The 22,521-nt window shown below is 39.7% G+C and overlaps 1 protein-coding gene across 1 annotated transcript in view; it reads right to left on the bottom strand.

The window, feature by feature from the left end:
• The window catches only part of ME1 (malic enzyme 1), a gene marked incomplete at its 5' end in the record, with an annotated part of 173,413 nt that overhangs the window by 30,729 nt on the left and 120,163 nt on the right, over positions 1-22,521 (bottom strand). Inside the window, one exon of the mRNA XM_080614639.1 lies at positions 7,619-7,728. Coding sequence (XP_080470765.1) covers positions 7,619-7,728 — 110 coding nt within the window. The remainder of the gene's footprint in view (positions 1-7,618; positions 7,729-22,521) is intronic.

Raw genomic sequence — 22,521 nt, 5'->3', positions numbered from 1 at the left:
AGCATTGCATTTTAAATAATTCCACAGCATCTTTTGGCTAAAAGTACTTAGGGTAGTAACAAGAAAGTTCAGTGGAACTGGAGTTTGCTCTATTTTATTCTCACCAAAGATAAATGTAAGCGGGAATATCTTCAGAGTAACATTACATAAAATACGATTCATTCATTCTGCTGGATGGGCAGAATGGCTGGGCCATTCAAACTACTACAAAATATTCTGGTTATGACCTTTTCTAGAAAGAAAGTGTGTGGGAGTCCAGACAAGAGTATTTTGAAGGACTCCAGATACTAAAATCGAAGATACTGCTCTTACTCTTCAAGTAGTTATACTTAGAATACAGTAAAATACAAGACTAAAATAAAACCTTATTTCTCACGGGGAGGTTGTCAGAGTAGAAAAGCAGACCGTGAACATTTACAGAGAAGCTAAACTAGCTGAAAGAGTAAGGCCAACTTATTTAGGACATTGACTGTTCTACGTCATCTGAAAGCCCTCAGAACTCCAGTCCACTGTAAAAGGGGTTCCAGCTTACTAGCATCTAAAACACTAGAAGTACCTTTTAAATCTATTTTTGAGTTATGTCACACGGGAAAAAAGGCTAACATTTAATTTTATGATTTATGCCATGGAGGTCTTTCTTCTCCAAAGCAGAACCACAAAGAATGAGGTACCTGTCTGTTTTTGAATGGAAAGATTTTGGTCCTCATCATGAGAAACACCTGTTAATAAAAAATAGGGCAATAAAGGGATCTCAAGCAGGCATCTAACTCAAACCTATTCACAATGGCAGGACCAACCATACCTCTGTGATTTCTGACAGACCTTTGTCTAACTTGTTCCTAACACCTTCTTTCAAATATTCCTATGAGCTACCCAGCAAGCTATTCCAGTGCTTCAATATACTTTCTGTTGAAAAATCAAATCTGAATGGCTTTTTAGTTCTTCTCCTATTTTGGCCTCTTGTCTTATCTACCACTTGTTCTTTTCTCATTGCAACAAGACATATTTGAAGACTAAGGCTGTCCCAGGCTGCTTTTCTTACATGGAACGATTCCAATTCTTCCGCTCTGTCAGAAAGTTATGTTTTCTGAAACACTTAGCACTCATCTCCCTCCTCTGGACTTTATCCATCTGTTTCTTATCTTTCTTAAGTTGCAGCACCCAAATCTATATACGACACTGCAGTTGAATCATCAGCACTGCTGAGTCTAGCTCTCAGCTTCTGTCATGCTCAAGGAAGTAGTATTTAGTCACCAGGGCCTGATATCTGGTTCTTCTGATCTGAAGACCAGTTGCTCCTTCTCCCCAGCAAAGCCTACAGGAGAGGGAAGGCCTTCTTTCACAGGTTATTGACTTCAGGTAACAAGCTTGTATTTTTCACAAATTATCATTGTCACTAATTCCCAGGAACAAGGTGGACCAAGAAAGACAGTCAGACTCCTTATTCCTGCCAGGAACTTGGATCCATCAAATATTAGAATAATAACCCCTGAGAAAGTGCATCAGTTTTCAACAAGTTTAGAGAACACATAAAGACATCCTGTGAATTGAGATAAGGTAGTGAGGTGGATGATGCCAGCAGAAATGTTGTGCTCAATGTGTCTTTTTAGAGAAGATTCTGAAGAACTGACAGTGGACAGCACTGATTTCATTAGGACTGAAAAAGCTCTATCAGCCACTAACAAAAAGGTATTCAAAGTGGAAAAATGGGTTTCAAGTGTCATTGAAGAGTTATGATGCCTATGTGATTCAGTGACAGCTGAACCACAGGGAGACAAACATGGGCCCTGAGATGTCCTCCTTGTTCAGTTCTGGGACTGAGAACTGAATTCCTCCTTCTCCAGACAGCAGCTGCCATTAACTGACCTGAGGAAACCAAAAAAGAGGCCATAAATGATTTTGAGAAGCCTGCAAGAACTTGCAAGATCTGTTGGTTTCTGCAATTCTGTTCCTGATCACCACAGTCCTAACTGCAATTGTCTACAAGCTGCCTGGCTCCTTCTGAGGGGAGAATTCGCATTTCTACTGATTTTTCCTTCAGAAAAAGTACAAAAGGGGTATGACCAGCCCTCTAAGAGCATTTGGTCCAGAATCTGCGCTTTGGACATTTGCCCTCAATGTGCAGCTCGCCTGAAGGATATACTTTTGCTATTCACAAGTCCACTTTCTCATAAACAAGGCAAAGTTTAAAGCTGAGACAGCAGGTATCTCTACATTAAACTCAAGGAGATGCTCAAAACAGGTATTCATATTGCAGGTACACAGACTGTTAAGTTTCAAATACATGTAGCTAAGGAACTAAAAGAATAGAAGTAGTAAGAAGCCTAGTACTGGGTAAACCTCTCCTTAAAAGACATCATTTGGGTGTTGAAAGCTGGGTTTGAATATGTGGTTTATAGGTAGGATCATCTTAAGTTTCATGAACAGTTACATCTTCAAAAATAAAAGGTAAACGTTACTAAGAGTTAAAATTAGGAAGTCCTTTAGAAAGTCATTTTTTGAAGTAAATTTGCCTGAAGACTTGAAAAACGTGTCTTTAGAACTAGGTTTGTTACGTGCTTTTGATGGTGACTTTTCCCTTAAACCATGAGAAATACAGGACACCTTGTTCTCAGCCCAATTGATGTTTAGACCATACAGATTTGTCGTTTTTAAGGATTTAGTCACTTTTATGACTTGTTCTGAGAGCTGAGATCATTTACTCTCTTCTCTCTCATTTCTCAATTTAAAAAAAAAAAAAAAAAAGTTTCCTTTGAGGCATGGCTTTGGGAACAACAACCATTGGGCTGAGACACTTCCACCCCACAGTATCCAAGAGCTAGCTTGTTTCTTTCCCAGATGAAATTAAGTCTTCCTCTGGTGAGTGCCAAATTGGCAAAGACCAAAAATGGCAACAGACAGAAGTCAGAATGTGCTCTCAATTTCCCTTGGTACTCTACCAAACAATCCTTATAACCAACAAAAAAAACCCAAAACAACCCATCCAACAACATAAATCCCATCCTCTAGTTGGATGCCAAATTCTTTCTTCTATTTTATATTGCATAGCTGTGCTTGCAGGGGAGGAGGAAGCCTACGTAACATAGCTATTCCTAAGACCATTGATCTGCTCTCCTGGAAAGCTGAGCCGGAGCACGGTAAGGTCCTCTTTCTTTCGAGCCCTTGAAGACAGAAGTTGTGGCCACTACAGCACCCTACCCTCGTTGGAGGACTTCTCAGAAAGCTGGGAAAGCTGCTCTTCAAGCCACTTCCTGGTGACAGAGGCAAAGTGAAACACCATAAATTTCTAACGAGTGGGAATGCTGGGAGCCTGCTTCTTTTCATGGCTGATGTACTGCTGCTAAGTTTGTTAGACAGAAAAATGGACTATGGTTACATATTACCAGTTAGGATTCATTTACAAACTCTGTTACAATGCTATCTTCTCTTTTAAGGAAAAAGAAAAGAGATATGAAACATGAATAAAGTGCTACATTGAATGTCAGTAACATTTTGCAATGATTATCTACATGGGATGTAAGTTACCATTACCTGTATGTTCATTATGAGGGTGATTTATAAGAAAGGCTGTAACAACAATGTATAAAGGCTTAAAATCGCTTTTCTCATGAATCATGTTTTGCACAGAACTGCTCTAAAAATGATATTTTAAAAGCACTCCACAGTGGTTTTATTCAGCCATTTGACTCTAAAAAGCATAATAATCCAGTTTATTAAATTACTGAGCCTACTATCACTGCTGCTGGCAGTGCCTGTCATCACTCGTCCTCAGCAGCTTCCCTTATTCCTCCCTATTGAAAGGGGGGCATCGTCAGGGTGAATAGCAGATCTGTTTAACCGGAACTGCTCTGGCTAACAGTATGACCTTAAATTTCACCCTGAATACTGACTCGAGTTTTTGAAAAGAATCAAAATGCAATTCACATCCATCTGCCAAAGCCTAACCACTTCGCACAAACATTACGAAGCAGAAACAGAATTTCACTGCTTTTCCGACTGTCATCGCTATAGGAAGGAAAGAAATGGCTTCACCTTTCTCCCTCACAGCGCACACGTTAAATCCCTTGTGTGCAGAACACAACAGACACTGTTGATGGATATGAGATTTTGAAAACCGATTCTGTTTTCCTCAAATTGCTAGAAGAATAACCTCAGCAAATTTAGAAGAAGAATATTTCTCTAATGCACTGCAGCTGCTGCAACAGAAAACACTTCATTACCGCTTTCTAGGAAGGCAAGTCATATCTTGTAAAAATATGGTAGATGTGAAATTTTAAAGGACACTATTCTTTATCAAGTCTTTGTTTCCTGTCCAAGATTCTTTTGCCTTACTTTTTACTGTAAACTGTATGGTTGAGCGTGAATATGTCAAAGAAAATCCTAGAGACCACAGCCTTTTGGGGTTGGCACATTATAAATGCTTTGGAGCACCGAGTCTTCTTTCAGCAGATGCAACAATTAAAGTAAAAAGGGGGGGAAAAGCCCCAAAACATGAGGAACAAGGATTTAACTTTAATTTCATGTAGTTTTATTTAATTTAAATTAGCAAGAAATGGCTTACAGCAGGGAAGCATTTGTCCATCATTTAAAATTTCAAAATATAAAACTTGTCATCAAGTATTAGTAATTCCTCTTTGTCATTTTCCCTACCTCATCTTAAAAAGCTTGCAAATAAGGAAGGGAGGAATTTCTGCAGTGTATCCTAAAATCCGAGGTATTCATTCTCGACTAAAACATTAGGAAGTGGTAAAAGTAAAATTCATATTTCTCAATACACAGCGTAATAGATATCCCATGGTAACATGGCCAGTCAGTAACACTGCATAGAGTGTCAGGGAAAAAAATAAATCCATTCCCCTCTCCTGCACTTACTGGGAAAAAAAGGTGAGAGTAAAGATCCTACATAAAAGGTGTAATAGCTGCTAGTAAGGCAGATGCTATGGCTGTGTAGTTCAAAAGGACCCTCTTAAGAGATGGGTGCTCCTTCTCCCCATCATGAACTAGCTTTTCAAAGCTTTGTACGCATGCTGACCTGCTCTGCAGCTGCAACAGGCAGAGAGCATAAAGAGGTTTCTCCCTATTGGCTCTAGCCAAGGAGGAAGGGAGCCTTCTTAAAAGAGAAACCACTTAGTGTATTTGGAAAGGGATACAGAGTCCCAGAAGCCCAGGGTGGCTGAGGCTGGGAGGTCATCTCGTGCAAGTCCCCCTGCTCAAGCAGGAGCTGGCTGCCAGGAACATGGTGAGAACAGATTTTTTTTTTAATTGATAATGAGCAATAAATGAAACAGAAAACTACTTGTACATACACATACGTGCATATACACATGGAAAAGTATACAAAAACTACAGTGGGGGGGTTTCTTGAAAGCATACTGATTTCAATGTAAATTTACACTGAGTAATGGAGAGGTGACATCCTGAGTATACTGAAAAAAAACCCAAAAAACCAAAACTTCACATAACCCTATGTCTTAAAAGGCTTTTTTTATTATTTTATTTAAAAAAATCCCAATGTCTGCTTCACCTGGAAGCAAATGTCAAATCATATTATGGAAGAGGTTTTCTACCGTTTGCACGTAGTATCAGGATTTGAGATAATACGATATCAACATATGAACTATAACACATCATTCAACTTCATGTTACTCAAATCCTAGGTTACGAATGAATTGGAAGCCCCATGCCCATCACAACCACAACAACAAACCCCAAACCTTCTTTACAATTTGACAGCCCACAAAAAAAAAATAAAACAACATACAGAAGGTATTTATGGGGATGTGATGACAAATGACAAAGACCAGAGCAGACTAAATACATCCGATTTCACCTCTTGGAAGCTATACAAGCATTAAGGATGGAGATTACCCAAAAGTCTCAGACATCATTTATGAAAACATCAAAAGACCCAGAAACACAGACTGCAGAAACCAAATAAATTAAAACCCTGCACGTGGCTGCACTTCTAAGGAAGACCAATAGCCATTACAGCAGTTCAGCCAAAAGCCAAACAGACACCTTCCAACAGTTTTGAATGTCAAGACACCTCCTTCCAAGGAGCAGGAGAGAGAATGAAGTGGTTTGAAAATGCATCTGGAGACACAGAAGACTTTCTCAGCTTAGTTTACTCATATTTGGTATGCTTCTGCTGATAAGCTTCCCCTCTATTTCTTTGAAACAACATTCTAGTTGAGCCTCCCTCCGATTTGGGGTGAGTACTTTCATCCTGCAGGGAAAGATAATTCCACGTGGGAGCTGGGTCTCTAAACAACTAGGGAAACTACCAGAAGCTGTTTGGTCTGCTGTATTGGACTGTTACAGTCATGGCTACACCCAGACCCTCCAGGGTAAGAAGCACCATGCTTCTTACAAAGAGAAATGATATTTTATAATTAGTTTATTTCCCATCTAGGAGTTTGTCCTCCATAATCTGTTTCAGATGCAGGAGTAAAACTTAGTCAGGCTTGCAACAGAAACACAGTTCTTAGAATCATAGAATAGTTAGGGTTGGAAAGGACCTTAAGATCATGTAGTTCCAACCTCCCTGCCATGTAGCTAGCAAAAATCCCTAACAGCAGAAAGACAAGGGCTATTTCAATCTACCACTATGCATTGAGTTCCTGAAGTAAGATCTAAGATCCAAGAATGACTCAAGAAGGATTTCTGGAAAACTCAAGTTCCTAATGCTTGGCTTAAAGTGTCACTGCAAACTGTTAGAAAGAAAGACAGTTAAACTCACATTTTTGATCCTGTCATGGCTGAGGACCTCCATCTACCCAAGGAAAAATGAGGGGGTAAGAGGCATCCTCCTTAGGTACCTCTCTCTAGCAGTTTGTCTGACTTCAGTCCTCTCATAAGGATGGCAGTCAGTGTGCTTACTGCCCTAGAATAAGTAATTTTTCCTAGTGCTCTATTCCTGACAAGAAATAAGGCAATGCAAGCAGCAACATCTGCTACTTCAGCTCTCCTTATCCTCGGGAGGGAAGAGACAAGATGCCCATCTAGACTGACCACTCCTGACATTTCCAACGTTTCCATCCTTGATCTTTTTCTTTTGCCAGCTGCTACAAATGATTCAGATGGGAAATCAGAGTCACGGGATAATTTCCCTATAAAACTAAATGCAGCCCTGAGACTCAAGGAAAACTAGGAGGATATTTAACTGAGTTGCTAGTTTAAGAACTGAAATACAGTTTGACATTTATCAAGCAACCTCTGTCACATGAAGGAACGGTGGAGCACTTGTCACTGCAGTGGCAAAAAACCAGGAGGAAGTACAGGCCAAGCTTGAGCTCTGACATTTGCCCAGAGATCTGAAGTTAATAATTTATATGAAATAGCCAATCACAGACTAAACTGTTAAAAAACCAAAACCTGAAAAGCGAATACCTAAATAAAGCATGGGCATACATGAGAGGGGAAAGGTTAAGACCAAAGACAGCTCACCAGAAACCACCTCATCCGAGGAAACCTGAGGGAAAATGTGGCCTGTACTGAGCATCATCAAACATCACAGAAAAGCTGATACATTTTTTTTCCTTTGGTGTATCAATTAAGACTCAGTTTTTTCTGGCTTGCAAGTATCACAGGAGTGAAGAGACAAGAAAGAGTCTGTTACCTTGAATGTCATCATTGAAAGTGCAATACTTGTTACGGTACTTATTCAGGAGGCGGAATGCATTAGCATTAGCAAAATCCTCAAACTGAATGAGGCAGTTCATGCCATACCTAGAAAGACAAAATATTGTGCATTGCATTAGAAATAATAGATAATTGTACATTAAAAAGCTATTAACATTTGCATTCAGCTTTTGAATACAAGTATAATGTGATTTATATATCTACTAATATGCTTCTGCTATATTCTTTATCTTTCATTCATCTAAATTATTTAGAAGGCATAATTAGACTACTAATATGCTTTACCCAGTTCTAAGTTAAGAATAAAAGACCAGGAGAAAAGCCCTTCATCTCTCTGCAGACATCTCAACAGTAGTCTTCGCTGAGCAATCATCTAGTGAGCAAACAAAGCTGTCCCCATAAGGACGGTAGTAAAAAGGTTATACATTCAGAACATGGATTTTATTTTATTGCCATTATGCAAGTGAGCAGCATGACATCACTCTCAACATGATGCTCAACCATTATTATAACAGAGGTATGGATCAGAAACAAGGTTAATCTAGACAGATGATAACCATGTGAGAACACTTAAAGGAAGGAAAATGATAGCTGCAAATTTGATTTGAGTTACACTTGGCTAACATATACTAAAACTCTGGGTATATGCAGAAATGATGTTACATTTCTTTTGTCTACTGTTTCACTGGATTGTCAAAACTGAATTTTCCATATGAATAGTAGATGTTTCTTGAACAGTATACTAAGAATCAATGTTATCATCCGCTTGAATATTTTCTCATCCTTGTAGCTAATGAAACAATTAATATTGACATTTTCTATAGTACTTTGAAATCTGTATACTATATTTTGAAAATATAGTATGCAGTTCCATTGGATGAACAATTTCTGCCATTTAGCTGATATGACTAAGTCAGCCCAACAGGGGTACAGGGGTAAGTAACTTCTGACAAACCTTTTGGTAATGCTCTCAAAGTCAATGCAAATCACTAAATTTCTTTGAAACAATTTACTGTGTTGCCTTGCTGCCTTGGACCCATCTTGTACCAAGGCTGCACTACCCAGCAGGGTGGAAACAACAGCACATTTCTAGTATAGATAGGTGTCTATGTTGACTTCATGAGGCATCTCAAATACATCCAAAAATTATTGAAGAGAAGAATACAGGAGCTTGTTGTTTGGGATTTTTTTTTTAATAAGGAAACTCCAGATTCCTGGCACCAGACTCATATGCCAATAACTAACAAGTAAAAAATTGTGCTGGTGTACCAATAAGGTTACTCCTAAAATGAAAGTTAATAATAAGTTAAATTAATTCAGTATTACTACTCTGCATACTCCAGTCACTACATGCATTTTGTATGGATTCCTTGCTTAACATTCCCACATGGCACTTCCTTAAAACGAAACAAAGAAAACCTGAAGCAGAAGAACCCCCCAAAATCACAGACATTTCTAGACAAAAAAATATGTAAAGACTGAATTCAAGCTCACAGCACACTGACAAAAAAATTATGGGGTTTTTGGTTTGATGTTTGGGGGCTTGTTTGCTTGTTTGGGAGATCTTCTGTTTTGGGGAGGTTTTGATTTGTTTTTTGTTTGTGGGGGTTTTTTTGGCCTGTTTGTGGGGTTTTTTTTGGGGGGGAGTTGTTTTGTTTTGGTTTTTCCTCTGTCCAATCTCATAAGCTCATATGGGAAAAAAACCGTAAAACACAATGTAGGTTTAAAACAGCAAAACAAAACCCAACATAGGTGTTGCTATGAAATTATTACCAGTAGGGTCTAACAGAACACATCCTCTTTCAGCTAAAGGAGGTTTTCCTTTATCTGCTAACAGCGCAAATTCAAGAGAGAGTTTAAGTAGTTCCTGCTTCATCCATAAAAGCAGTACATACAGGTACTGAGCAGTTCCGTATAAACAATCTTTAATGTTTAGTAGAGTTTTTGCCAACCATGTTAAGCAAAACCATCAATATTAAAAAAAGGACAAAAATTCCTGTGACTAAATGAATTTCCATGGAAATCACATATTTACAGCCATTTTACAATTAGCCAGAACTACTGGGATTCCACTGGCAGGAATGGTAATCCCTGCTGAAAATAAATACATCTTCAGGTTTTATGGAAAAACCTGGAATTTTTCAGCAGCACAATGACAGGCAACTGTTTAAAGAGAATCTGGCAAGTCAATAATTCAGTACAGAAAATCACAATCAGTTCAAATAAGAAACTGGAGCTACTTTTAAAAAAATAACTTAAATTTCTAACCTGATTCTGTATCTGACACAAATTTCTGTGATTCCATAGGGGTTCAGGAGCTGACAGTTAGATACTAATACGAAACTAATGAGATTAACACTCTGGAATCCTGAAGCTTGGTTAGAAGTGTCTCTTGGTTGTCATTAAGCCAATGTCTGTTTCTTTATTTTACCATATATAACATTCCATTTTCTCATCTGCATTTGATTTTTCTCCATTTTCTTACCCGTTGCCTTTGTAGACACAAATCAAAACTCCCTGTGAATCATATTAAATCAATGTCCCCGTAGAAAACACACATCTTATACTGGGCACACTATCCATGCTAATTCTCTGAGCAAGAGATCATGGCTGTTCAATTAATATGGAAAAAATGCAGGCAACCTAATCCTGGGCCCCTGAGACTTTGGTATTACAGCAGAAAAATTTTGAAGCAGCCTTCTTATTCACTGGAAGTGCTATACACAACACCCAGGTAAAAACCTGAGACTTCACTGCTGCCTATGACCAGTAATACCTTATAAGATTCATGAAGTTTGAAATCTATGTCCTCAAAAAAATCTAATTAAATCCAGTTACCAGGTACCCGTGATAGACAACAAAATGACACTGTGTTTCTCTGCTTGGAGTATTCCTGTTCTCAAAACCACTAAGAGATGAGACATAGAGATAGTTAATAGTTAATTTCTTGCATTCCAGAAAATCCCCTTGCAGTAATGAATTGGTTACAAAGGTGCCACACAGTTCTGGAAGTGATGACCACACTAAAATAGCCATCAATTCTTCTCCAACTTCGACATCTTACTATCGCAGTCACTTAGAGTAGAAAGTTCAGCCAAAACCTAAAATTACGTTCACAGTCAACAGCTTAGTTCCACTTCCCTTCTTGTATCACTCTGCAGTAACCTTCCACTTCTGTTGCACTCTGATGGATGTATAGTTGAACTTGATCATCATATAACTCAGGAGTATTTCACCTTCCTATATGAAATTATAAGGCATACACATTTAAACTATAACATAAAATCCTTTTAATTTGAACATATCACCAACAAAAGAGTCGTGGGAGCAAGCAGAAATGTATGTGGTTACAATGCCGCAAACATGAGTCACATACAACATCACGCCTTATTGCTTTGCCCAAAAGAGACAACAATTCTCCAGCTACCTACTCTTAACCCAGGGATACATAGGGGATAATTGAGGAAATCAAGAAACACATAACTACCATGCATATTCATACTGAAAGGCAGTACAAATAAACAGAAGAGAAAACCTATCCAGAGAGCATCAACTGTCTCAACCAGAACATGCAAAAGAAATGATGTCCTAGACTTCCCAAACTAAGAAAATAAATGAAAATCTGGGAAACATTCCTCTTCAGTATGCAACCACACCAATGCCCTAGTGAATTCTTAACTATTTTTTTGCTCTGGAAAACACTTCTCTGACAGCAATAGCTCAGCTTGAGTAGCCTGGCTAGAATGACTGGATTCTTGCAGGCAAGTGTTTTGTAGCTGTGAACTCCTCTCTTCCGCCTGTTTGGGATCTGTCACTGTGAGAGCTGATTAAACATACATAAACCATCCCTAGAAAGTGATAATCCAGATCACTGTTCCCCCTTGTAAATCCTGTTTTGTCACCCACGCTTTTTTTGTGTTCTTGAATCTTAGTCTCCTGCTCCAGGTCACACAAGCAGTCTGAATAGGATCCATCTGGAAAGAAGTTTAAAGCCACCTCTCCTTTTTCTGTTATGGACAGAAAATACAGACAACGGTGGTGGCAAGCATGCAACATCAGATTTGCCATGAAGTATGGGAGGCAAACGCTGGACAATGGATTAAAAAGAACCACCCCACTGAATAACTTGTGGTTGCCAGAAAACAGAGTTTCCAATACTTCTCCCAATTTACAATATATTTTATGTGACAGTCTTAGCTTAGTTTTCCCCATTTATAAACAAATTTATATTCAATTGTCTCTGACAACAATGTTAATATTTCAAATCATTCTATGAATTACATCTTTATGTAACAGGCTGAAGAAAAATGTCCACAGCTCTTTAGCCATCCCAAATATACAGCACATTTTGGCAACCCAATGCTCTTATGAACCTCAAACGGGGAAAACCCTCAAGAATCCAGTGGGAGCTATAAAAGTTTGGGCACAATTTTGAATTCAAACCATATGATCAGTAAAATCCATGCTTACTTCTACAGCTAAGGAATTTTTTCTGGAATTATATTTGGATCATTTGTTCTTACTGCCAGCCATTGTTTTGGAAACTTTCCTAAAGGATCAAATAGTTGCTTTTTAGGTTTTCAGAGCTTCCAAAAGCCTATTTGACTATATTCTTTGTTCATATGGGCCTGGAACTGAAAAAGCCTTAGAAACCATCAGAAGTGGTTGCTGTCACCCATTCCTAAGAAGGAGCAAAACCAAAATGATAGCAACATTGGCGTTCTCTCCCTTGACTCATGCGTCAGACAGCTGCTCCACCAGCCAGAACCATTTATAGTGCATCGGGACGATGTAGAAATCATCTCCTTCCTCCTCACTCCAAATACTGTAAGCTAGTTCATTTCCATATATTCCACTGCTCAAACCAGATTTAAAGCACGATGGCTACTGCTATAAACTCCTCTTCGTGCCAGGGCTTTCATGAAACGATGCCTTCCCACCTTCTCTCCTTACAACTCTTACGATCCGGATGCATTCTCTTCCTGCTCTCCCCCAGGCTATCTTTAACTTCATTTCATAAAGTAACTAAACTGCTGTAATGAGGTCATACATCCATCCTAGCACCTCTTCCACTATAATTTTAACCTGCTGGTTAAATTCAACCAAATTTGACCAAGGGGGATAGAGTTTTCCACAATAATTGCTACATATATGTTCTGTGGAAAAAGGTAGCCAAGATGAGAAACCCTCCAGCAAGCACTACAGCCACTCCGCAGCAGATGTTACTACTCGTGCTCTCTAACAGCCTGATGTGCTACAGCTGCACAGGACAGAAATCTGCCCAAGATGTACTCAGCTCTAGCCAGTGCTAGAATGCAAATACCTTCCCAGAAGAGGTATCATTAAATTACAGATAACTTTGTCTGTCCTGAATTGGACCAGCAAGTCGGAGACCAGACATTCTTCACAGGAAGAGATTTAATAGGAGCTGTCAGCATCTCTGCTTTCCACATGAATGAACCTCTTTTTTTTTTTTTTTATGCAGACAGCCATTGTTTTTATTTTATCTACAGAAAACATTTAATTTCTTATGAGTAGGTTTCATAGCTATTTTTTGTTTCCAAACCAACCTTGTCCCGATGAGTTCAGTACATATCCAAACTAGGCATGGGTGTAGGAAAGATGGCAGCATTTAGCATCCTCCCTAGTACCAGCAACAGACCCTTGTTTCATTCACGTTCTCCTTAAGGAAATATAATTCTACAAAAACTTTCCACGTTACTATTCCTTGGCACAACCACAGTGCTACAGTGTCTGCAATGCAACCCTGCTTTGTACCAGTGCTTCTAACACTCCTCCGCTTGCTCCTTCCCTCTCCAGAATAGGTTTGGTGGTCATCTCCATGGCCTTTCTGTCCCAGGAGTTATGAGGACAACAGGCTGGAGCTGGCTCATAGTTTTCCCTTTTTTTTCTGCCAGCCAGCAGCACTGCTCCAAGTGTGGACTTCGCAGGCCTTGGGAATAGCAAGGCTTAGGAGCAGGGCAGTGCTGAATTAAGAGGGTCTTGTAGCTGGTGGTCCTGAAGTCATTGCCTGTTGGCAGAGAAGCAAAACCAGATTCTCTGTCCACAATCAGGTACTATTTACATTAATGACTTCTCTTACGCAAAAAGATAATTAAATTGAAAGCTTTTGTGGTGCATTAACATAAACAATTACTACCAGAAAAAGATGGTCTGTTTTTTCTTTAACTTATTTTTTCATCAGCTTGCTTTCAAAGACCTGTATAAAATCAAGTTTATCACCACTCATCACTGTAAGCCCAGAGAAAACACAGAGGATGTGACAGCCAGGCCCTTTTTGTCTTCAGCGCCGCACATGAGCAATCCTGGCCAGACCACATGAACACATACATCCGGATCCTTTGAGTACACAGGTGTGATACTGACTGAATAAAATCAACTTGTTTAGAGATTTCATAACATAAAACCACCTCTCTCTCCCACACGATCTTGCACTGAGTGTTGTCGAATTCCTGTGGTGGACTGCACCAAGTTTCCCCCTCTCCACTGTGAAACAGTCCCCTCAGGAGGAAGGCAGCTGAATGACACAGTGCTGAGATACAATACAATGCACGTTATAAAAATAAATTATACTTTTAATATTTCACAAAATCATGAGCCAAACTCTTGCACTCAGTTCTTGACAAACACAAACATCAGCCCCAGCAGACTAGATCACTGCCTTGAAAAAGCATACTATGTAAACTTCCACAAACACACAGGCATGCAGCCTTGGCTGATGCTCAGGTTAAATCTCAGGAGATAGAAAACTATACTGTAATTTTTTAGTTTTCTGCCTTAAAAAAACCCCACCAAAACCCCCAAAACATTCCACGTGGATTCGACCTGAACAGCAAATTGAATTATTGTGATGTTTTCTCATGAATTTGTATTGGTTCACTTGCTACCTGACCCTGACCCCACCTAAGTGAAAAGTAAAACTCCTGGAGCCTGAAAATGTCATTCTACCTCTCCTAGCTATTAGACTGCTTTTTCCAGTGTTACCGCTTAGCTGCTTTAACTGTGACTTAGACCAAAGAACAATCTCAAATTACCTTCAGTTTTACATTCACTTAAAAGAGATGAGTGCAGATTTGAGACAGATGATCTGAGATATTTGTTTTTTCTTTTCAGCCTCCTCAATTCTTCTTCAGAGACTTGGCACTGTGACACTTTGGCTAAGGGAGGGAAGGGTACTGAACAAATGGATTGGTCAAGTGTCTGAGCTGGCTAAATCAGAAAAACAGAGAATCAAGAAAGAAATCTATCTCAGCTGTAAATAGTGAGCAGCTTTATTCCTCATGAATCTTTAGCTGTAGCTGTGTCACATCTTGCCGTCCCAAAATATATATAGATCCCCAGTAAGCCCTTCAAGCTTAATTTTTATTTTAATTAAATACCTTTATACTAAAGCAAAAAAACCCCTGTCATTATCAAAAAGAGAGTGTATAAAATACATGACATTGCATGATAAGTCACCCTACACAGTTTAAATTATTTGAATCTGGTTTCAAATGGGTGCTTTCTGGTCACTTTGTGACTGCAATCTTTAAACATTTGTTTAAAAGTCAGTGGTTATTAGTGTGTGTTTTAGATCGCCACTGCCAAGAAAAGCATCTAAAAGCCACAGTTCTGAGGTTTTTCCTGTGTTGGTACACAGCTGCACACTTTATAAGTAAGATTTTAAATGCTTTAAAATTTGACAAAAGTTATCAAAAAGTTGTAAGCACAGCAGCACTTGAACAATGATCAACAACAGCATAAGGCTGTCACAGGAAAGACGTTACATTATATATAGATATATATAAATAGGGATATAGATATATATCACTATTCATAATTACTGTGATTAGTGGAACCACCTATTCTGAGAAGCCTGGGTTCCTAAATTTGGACATGAAATGTTTCTCTGGACAAGTTCTCAGATTTTTGTATTAAAATGAGAGCTGCGCTTGGAAAAGGTGAAGGTTCCAATTCGGCTGCACAAATAAGATTTTCATTGACTGTATGTATTTTAAGGTTGCATTTTGGTTATACAAGCTGCATCTTATTTTCTTGAGAATGAACCTTCATATATTACTGCCCAGACACTAATTTTCCTCATTTTCCAAAAAGGGGAGAGGGCTGCATTCCAGCAACAGAAATAAAAATAGATCCTTGGCTGATAATTCTACACCAGAAAGTTTCATCATATATTTCTATCGCATTTATTTGATGTATCTAACAGCATTTAAAAATAGTACTTCAATAAAGGCTAATTTGTTAAGGTATTTACTTAAACACATGAGAATTCCAGCTTGAGTCAACAGGATTATTCCTTTGCTTTGACTTAATTTGATGCCTTACTGAATCAGTTCTGAGTGATTTACAGCAAATTCAATGCCTTTCTGGAAAAGATGTTGTATCTTTTGCCAGATTCTAAAGATTCTAAAGATAGCACTAAGTGGCTTTAGGAGCTTAAAACAAGCCTGTAAGCCTGTATTTGCTTACATATTTGATTATATTTGTAAGCATTTATAGATATTTTCCCTAAAATAAAAGATGCAGTTGGATAGCCAAATTAGTACAAAGCCTGGGGCAACACATCTGCTATTTTCCCCTGCTACTTAAGGTATAATGAACAGATGGAAATCTCACTTCCACCACTGACAGCCTTCACCTTGATTGTTAAAAGGCAAAGAAGTAATGTAATGACCTTCCAGAAATGTCAAAGGAAGGTGGTGTCAGGAATACTTAAATTATTTCCAACAGATTCAATACACTCCATAATGTTTGTACTGTTTGATCATTTATGAAACACACCTCTCCCTCCCCAAATTCTTGATGGTGTTTTTAAGGCAGTAAAACATCTTCGGTACCTGCAACACAAACTACACTTGTGGAAAAGAAAGCATAGTGGAGGCTAGACCAAAGAAATGGAGAAGGTAGAATTTCAGGAAGAAGGTGCTTACTATTTTCAAAGTGTTATTTGGACAGCATGCTGTTGGACTTGAACATTACAATGGAGTTTCACAGAATCACAGAATGGCTGAGGCTGGCAGGCACCTCAGGAGTTCATCTCCTCCACTCTCCTGCTCAAGCAGCGTCAGCTAAAACAGGCTGTGCAGGATCACATCCAGATGGCTTTTGGATATTTCAGGGATGGAGACTCCACAACCTCTCTAGGCAACGTATGCCCATGCTCAGTCACCCTCATAGTAAGAAGTTTTTTCCTAAGCTTAAACTTTTCTTACATTTAAGCACAATGATTATGTCTCTCTTGTTCTGTCACTGGACACCACTTATAAACAGCCTGTCTCCTTCTTCTTTACACAAACCCTTCCGATATTTCTACACACTGATTAGATCCTTCTGAGCTGCTGTTCTCCAAGCTAAACAGCCTGAGCAATTAGTCTCTCCTCACAGGAGAGATGCTCTAGTCCGTCATCTTAGTGGCCCTTCACTAGTTACCCTGCAGTATGTCTCTCCTGTACTGGGTAAGCCAAAACTGGATTCAGCACTCCAGGTGAATACAGATGACAAAAATCTAACTAATCATATGACTAGTGTAGTTATTAATTATTTGACATAGTACAAAGACCTATTTCTTATTCAATTAGGCAAGACAAATTTTGCAGTGTGAAAATTTATACATAAGTAATGAGAGTTAATGAAAATGAGAATAGGATAGTATTTGGCCAGCTTTTCAAATGCCAGACTCTCTTCCACTTTTAATGTCTTTAGAACTAGATTTAGGTGGTGCATACTGTAATTATGAAGGAAGCCCTTTATTGTACACAAAATCCGTAACTCCATTATGTCTAGACTTGATGACAGTCTTTACCCAACATCACCAATTGAAATGGGGGGGGAAATGGAGTTTCTTCTGTATACATATAAGACAGAACAATTTCTGAACCATTCTTAAGGTTTTCCCTATCTGGATTACACCTTTGGTGCTTCTCTATGCCACACTAACTGTGAGGGGTTGCATGCTTTGAGATACCTAAAATTGGAGGTACCTGACGTGTCACAGGGTTGGATCTGAAGAACAGACTTTCTTCTTCCACAGTGGTTCTACAGTGAACATGGCATGCTACACTGCCTTTCCACTATAATCTCAATTATGTAGGAAATCTCAAACTGGAAACCCCTGTACTTCACAATGAAGCTATTATTCCACTATGTAGAGAAGATTCACCTTTATTACATTTATTCCAGGATCAACTTCAATGGACAATTGCCAGGATCAGACAAGATCCTGGGACTTCAGTAAGGATATTTGAGAAGCCATTGGGGACTACACCCTCTCATGGTGCTTTAAGTCTCTCCTCGTATTTCCCCAAGACTGAGGTAAAGCAGGTTGCAAGAGAATATTTTTGTAGGTTTTACAATTACTGATTTTAAGATTCTACAGTTAATAACATGAAAATTTGCAGTCTACCTTGGATACATCACCGTTGCTTTTTTTCTGAAATAGCTCACAGTGTTAACACTCGCCATCTACTTATATGAAAATTATTCCATGGTCCTAACTGGACAGCACGGTATATTTCTTCAATCATTATTTTCCTTAAGCATTTCTTAAGTGAAGTGAAGCATATAACAGAAATTTATCTCAAACATCCAGGAAAGAGAGCTGGTACTTCAGTGCTCCAGCAACCACTGAATGCTCTAATATGTCTCACCCCAGTCACTGATAGCCAATATATTCTAGCAACGATAGTTTATGCTAGAAACTGTTTTTAGCATGCTGTCATTCCAAAACTGGGGAAGTAGAAAAAGCTCAAAATTAATTTGGAATCCCTTCAGCTAAACGCAGTACTGCCGACTCATGAAAAGAGGCTCAGGCATATGAAATAATTTTCCTAGATGAGTAAATGCATGGGTTAAGATCTAAGTGACATTTCAGTGGGAGTAGATGACAAGGGTTGAAAGGAAGTGTCACATCTTATCTTAAGCACCCTGGAGCAGAATTGCATCTTATGCTTGGGGTGTATTCCTTAAAGTCTTAGGCACTGTGGAATGAATGCCCTTGCAACAGTATGCAGGAGAGAAAATCAGCAGTATCTTCAGATGCTAGCTGGGATTGTATGGACTTCTGTATTTTGGAAAGAAATATGGCAGTCTGGTCTCTGTGATGCACTTTCCTTCCAAAGCCAGTCTATAGGCTGGCTAAGGCCCAGTTAGAATTGAACTTGGCTAGGGATGTGAAGGATAACAGGAAGGGATTCTATAGGTACGCAGCAAATAAAAGACAGACTAGGGACAACGTAGGCCCCCTTCGGAAGATATCGGGAGAACTGGCTAACCTGGATTTGGAGAAGGCTGAGGTTCTTAATGACTTCTTTGCCTCGGTCTTCACTGGCAAATGCTCTGACTGCACCACCCAAGTCTTGGAAGGCGAACACAGGAACTGTGAGAATGAGGACCCTAGGCCCACTGTAGGAGAGGATCTGGTTAGAGACCATCTTAAAAACCTAAACGTACACAAGTCCATGGGACCTGATGAAATCCATCCGCAGGTCCTGAAGGAGCTGGCGAATGAAGTTGCTAAGCCACTGGCCATCATATTTGAAAAGTCATGGCAGTCAGGTGAAGTTCCCGATGACTGGAAAAAGAGAACTATAACCCCGATTTTCAAGAAGGGGAAAATGGATGACCCGGGGAATTACAGACCAGTCAGTCTCACCTCTGTGCCTGGCAAAATCTTGGGAGCAGATTCTCCTGGAAGACATGCTAAGGCACATGAAAAACAAGGAGGTGGTTGGTGACAGCCAGCATGGCTTCACTAAGGGGAAATCCTGCCTGACCAATTTGGTGGCCTTCTATGATGGGGCTACGAAACTGATGGACAGGGGCAGAGCAGTTGATGTCATCTACCTGGACTTGTGCAAAGCCTTTGACACTGTCCCACATGACATCCTTGTCTCTAAATTGAAGAGACATCAATTTGATGGGTGGACCACTCGGTGGATAAAGAACTGGCTGGATGGCCGCACGCAAAGAGTTGTGGTCAATGGCTCGGTGTCTGGCTGGAGACCGGTAACGAGTGGTGTCCCTCAGGGATCGGTGTTGGGACCAGTCTTGTTCAACATCTTTGTCGGTGACATGGACAGTGGGATTGAGTGCGCCCTCAGCAAGTTTGCCAATGACACCAAGCTGCATGGTTCAGTTGATACACTGGAGGGAAGGGATGCCATCCAGAGGGACCTTGACACGCTTGTGAGGTGGGCTGATGCCAACCTTATGAAGTTTAACCATGCCAAGTGCAAGGTCCTACACCTGGGTCGGAGCAATCCCAGGCACAGCTACAGGTTGGGCAGAGAAGAGATTCAGAGCAGCCCTGCAGAGAAGGACTTGGGGGTGTTGGTCGATGAAAAAATGAACATGAGCCGGCTTCAGTGTGCGCTCACAGCCCAGAAAGCCAACCGTATCCTGGGCTGCATCAAGAGAAGCGTGACCAGCAGGTCAAAGGAGGTGATCCTGCCCCTCTACTCTGCTCTTGTGAGACCTCACTTGGAGTATTGTGTGCAGTTCTGGTGTCCTCAACATAAAAAGGACATGGAACTGTTGGAACAAGTCCAGAGGAGGGCCACAAGGATGATCAGGGGACTGGAGCACCTCCCGTATGAAGATAGGCTGAGAAAGTTGGGTCTGTTCAGCCTGGAGAAGAGAAGGCTGCATGGAGACCTCATAGCAGCCTTCCAGTATCTGAAGGGGCCTACAAGGATGCTGGAGATGGACTCTTCATCAGGGACTGTAGTGAGAGGACAAGGGGTAACGGGTTCGAACTTAAACAGGGGAAGTTTAGATTGGATATAAGGAAGAAATTCTTTACTGAGAGGGTGGTGAGGCACTGGAATGGGTTGCCCAGGGAGGCTGTGAATGCTCCATCCTTGGCGGTGCTCAAGGCCAGGTTGGATGAGGCCTTGAGTGGCATGGTTTAGTGTGGGGTGTCCCTGCCCATGGCAGGGGGGTTGGAACTAGATGATCTCAAGGTCCTTTCCAACCCTAACTATTCTATGATTCTATGATTCTATAGGATGCCTGCTTAACAGACTAAACTCTCAGAAGCTTACGACAAAGAGGAACCTCAGGTTCTAGTCATCACACTTAGAGGAGATGCTGAAGGATCAAATTTCAGGAAACCAGCAAAATCTCCATGTCTGTGCTTACCAGCTTCCCCAGTATGCAGGTCATCCATATCAAATATTAGAGCCCAGAAACCTAGGGCTCAAGGCTTCCTAAGAAAAATCAGTAAATTGTATGTCCTTGAGCGCAGTGAACCCTAGAGGTTTTCTTAAAGAGAGAGGGAATATGACCTATTAAAGGGAACTCTTCAGTTCCACTCTGACTCAAAAGAGAAAGAAAGAAGCATGGACCATCTGCTGTGTTGATATCCAGATAGTTTATGTGCTGTATGCTCAGCACTGCATTATAAAAGGTCTTCCCAGACAAAGTCTGAAATTAGCTTATGCAATTTTCAAACTCTTTCACAGCCATGCTGTAATGATGACGGTTCTGCCACCATCTTGGTCAGAAATTTTTTACATATGAAGAAATAACCTTGGCATTTAGAATTGCCTGAAGTTAATCTCACTGTCTTTAGGGATGGCAGTACTCTGCAAAACACGAGATCAGTGTACCACGACTTTTCTGTAGTCTAAATCTTGTGTCAGATACAGGCCCAAAGGACATCCAAATACCAATTTCTCTTTTGACTCTTTTCCAAGAACACCATCTACATGGGATGTTTTTCTGCAATACATCTTAAGCATTTGATCTCTTTCCATTCCACATTATTTGCATTCTTAAGATCATTCAGACAATTAAACTATACAACTAAATCTCTGTTCCTCATTACATACAATATAAATATTATGGGAAGACAGGTCCAGGGGCAAGTGAATATAAAGGAGATAGCGAGAAAGCAAAAGAAAGCAGCATTTATTCCTCTGGTGAGCCCTATAGGAATTAATCCAAAGGCACAATGTTACTAAATATTTATAGTAACAAAAACATGGGGAAAAAATAAAATCATTGCTAATAAAGTTTACGCATGACACAAAGATTGATTGTCATAAACTATGAGAGTGCTATTTTGTAAGCTGGGTAATATATATTTATTTCAATGTGGTCAAATGCAAATTTACAAAGCAAAGACCAAAAGTGAAGAACTGGAAAGATGTATTTCAAAGAAAGCTATAGGTAATGGATATTTACCACTGCTTAGCAAATATCACAGCCAAAAAGGTTAACATGCATAATGGCTGTACAGATAAGGGATTATCAAATACAGATGGCATACTCGCACCTTTAGAATTGGTGTAGTATAATCAGTGCTATAATAATCTGACCATTTCTGAACGTCAAAACCAATTTGATTCTAACCAAATGCCCCGTTTTATGCAGAAGGTTTAACTAGTTTACAAAAATGTTTTCTGGTTTTATAAACTTGCAATACACTGAATATAGTTAGAAGAATGCTTAAATAACATACAACTCCAAACATTCAACTATGTTGACACACTCAGCAATTTACAGGATGTTTGAAAGGACTTAAAAAAGGTAGGTTTTGAGCAGAAATCTGAAGGAAGCAAAAAAAAGTTGTGCTGCTGATGTAATGGAAAAGCATTCCACATTAAAGATGAAAAAAAATCCTCTTAATAAAAAAATTGGAAAAAAATCCCCAAAACCAAACCCAAACCAATGAGGTGGTGGGTAGCAGAGCTGTGCAACTAGAGCAGAGATGAAACAGAGGTAGCAATAAAGCTGTGTACAACCATGAAAAAACAAAATTATTTTGGTGCAGTAAAGCAATGTGCAGCAAATAAGGACATTATATGAAGAACAGCTGTGAAGAAAGCACCAGAGAGGAAGAAGAGTTTGGCAGCAGCA

This window comes from Psittacula echo (assembly GCF_963264785.1).
Source record: "Psittacula echo genome assembly, chromosome: 4".
Taxonomy (NCBI): Eukaryota; Metazoa; Chordata; class Aves; order Psittaciformes; family Psittacidae; genus Psittacula; species Psittacula echo.
The sequence above is the reverse complement of the archived record's forward strand: the minus strand, read 5'-3'. Positions and strand labels throughout refer to the sequence as shown.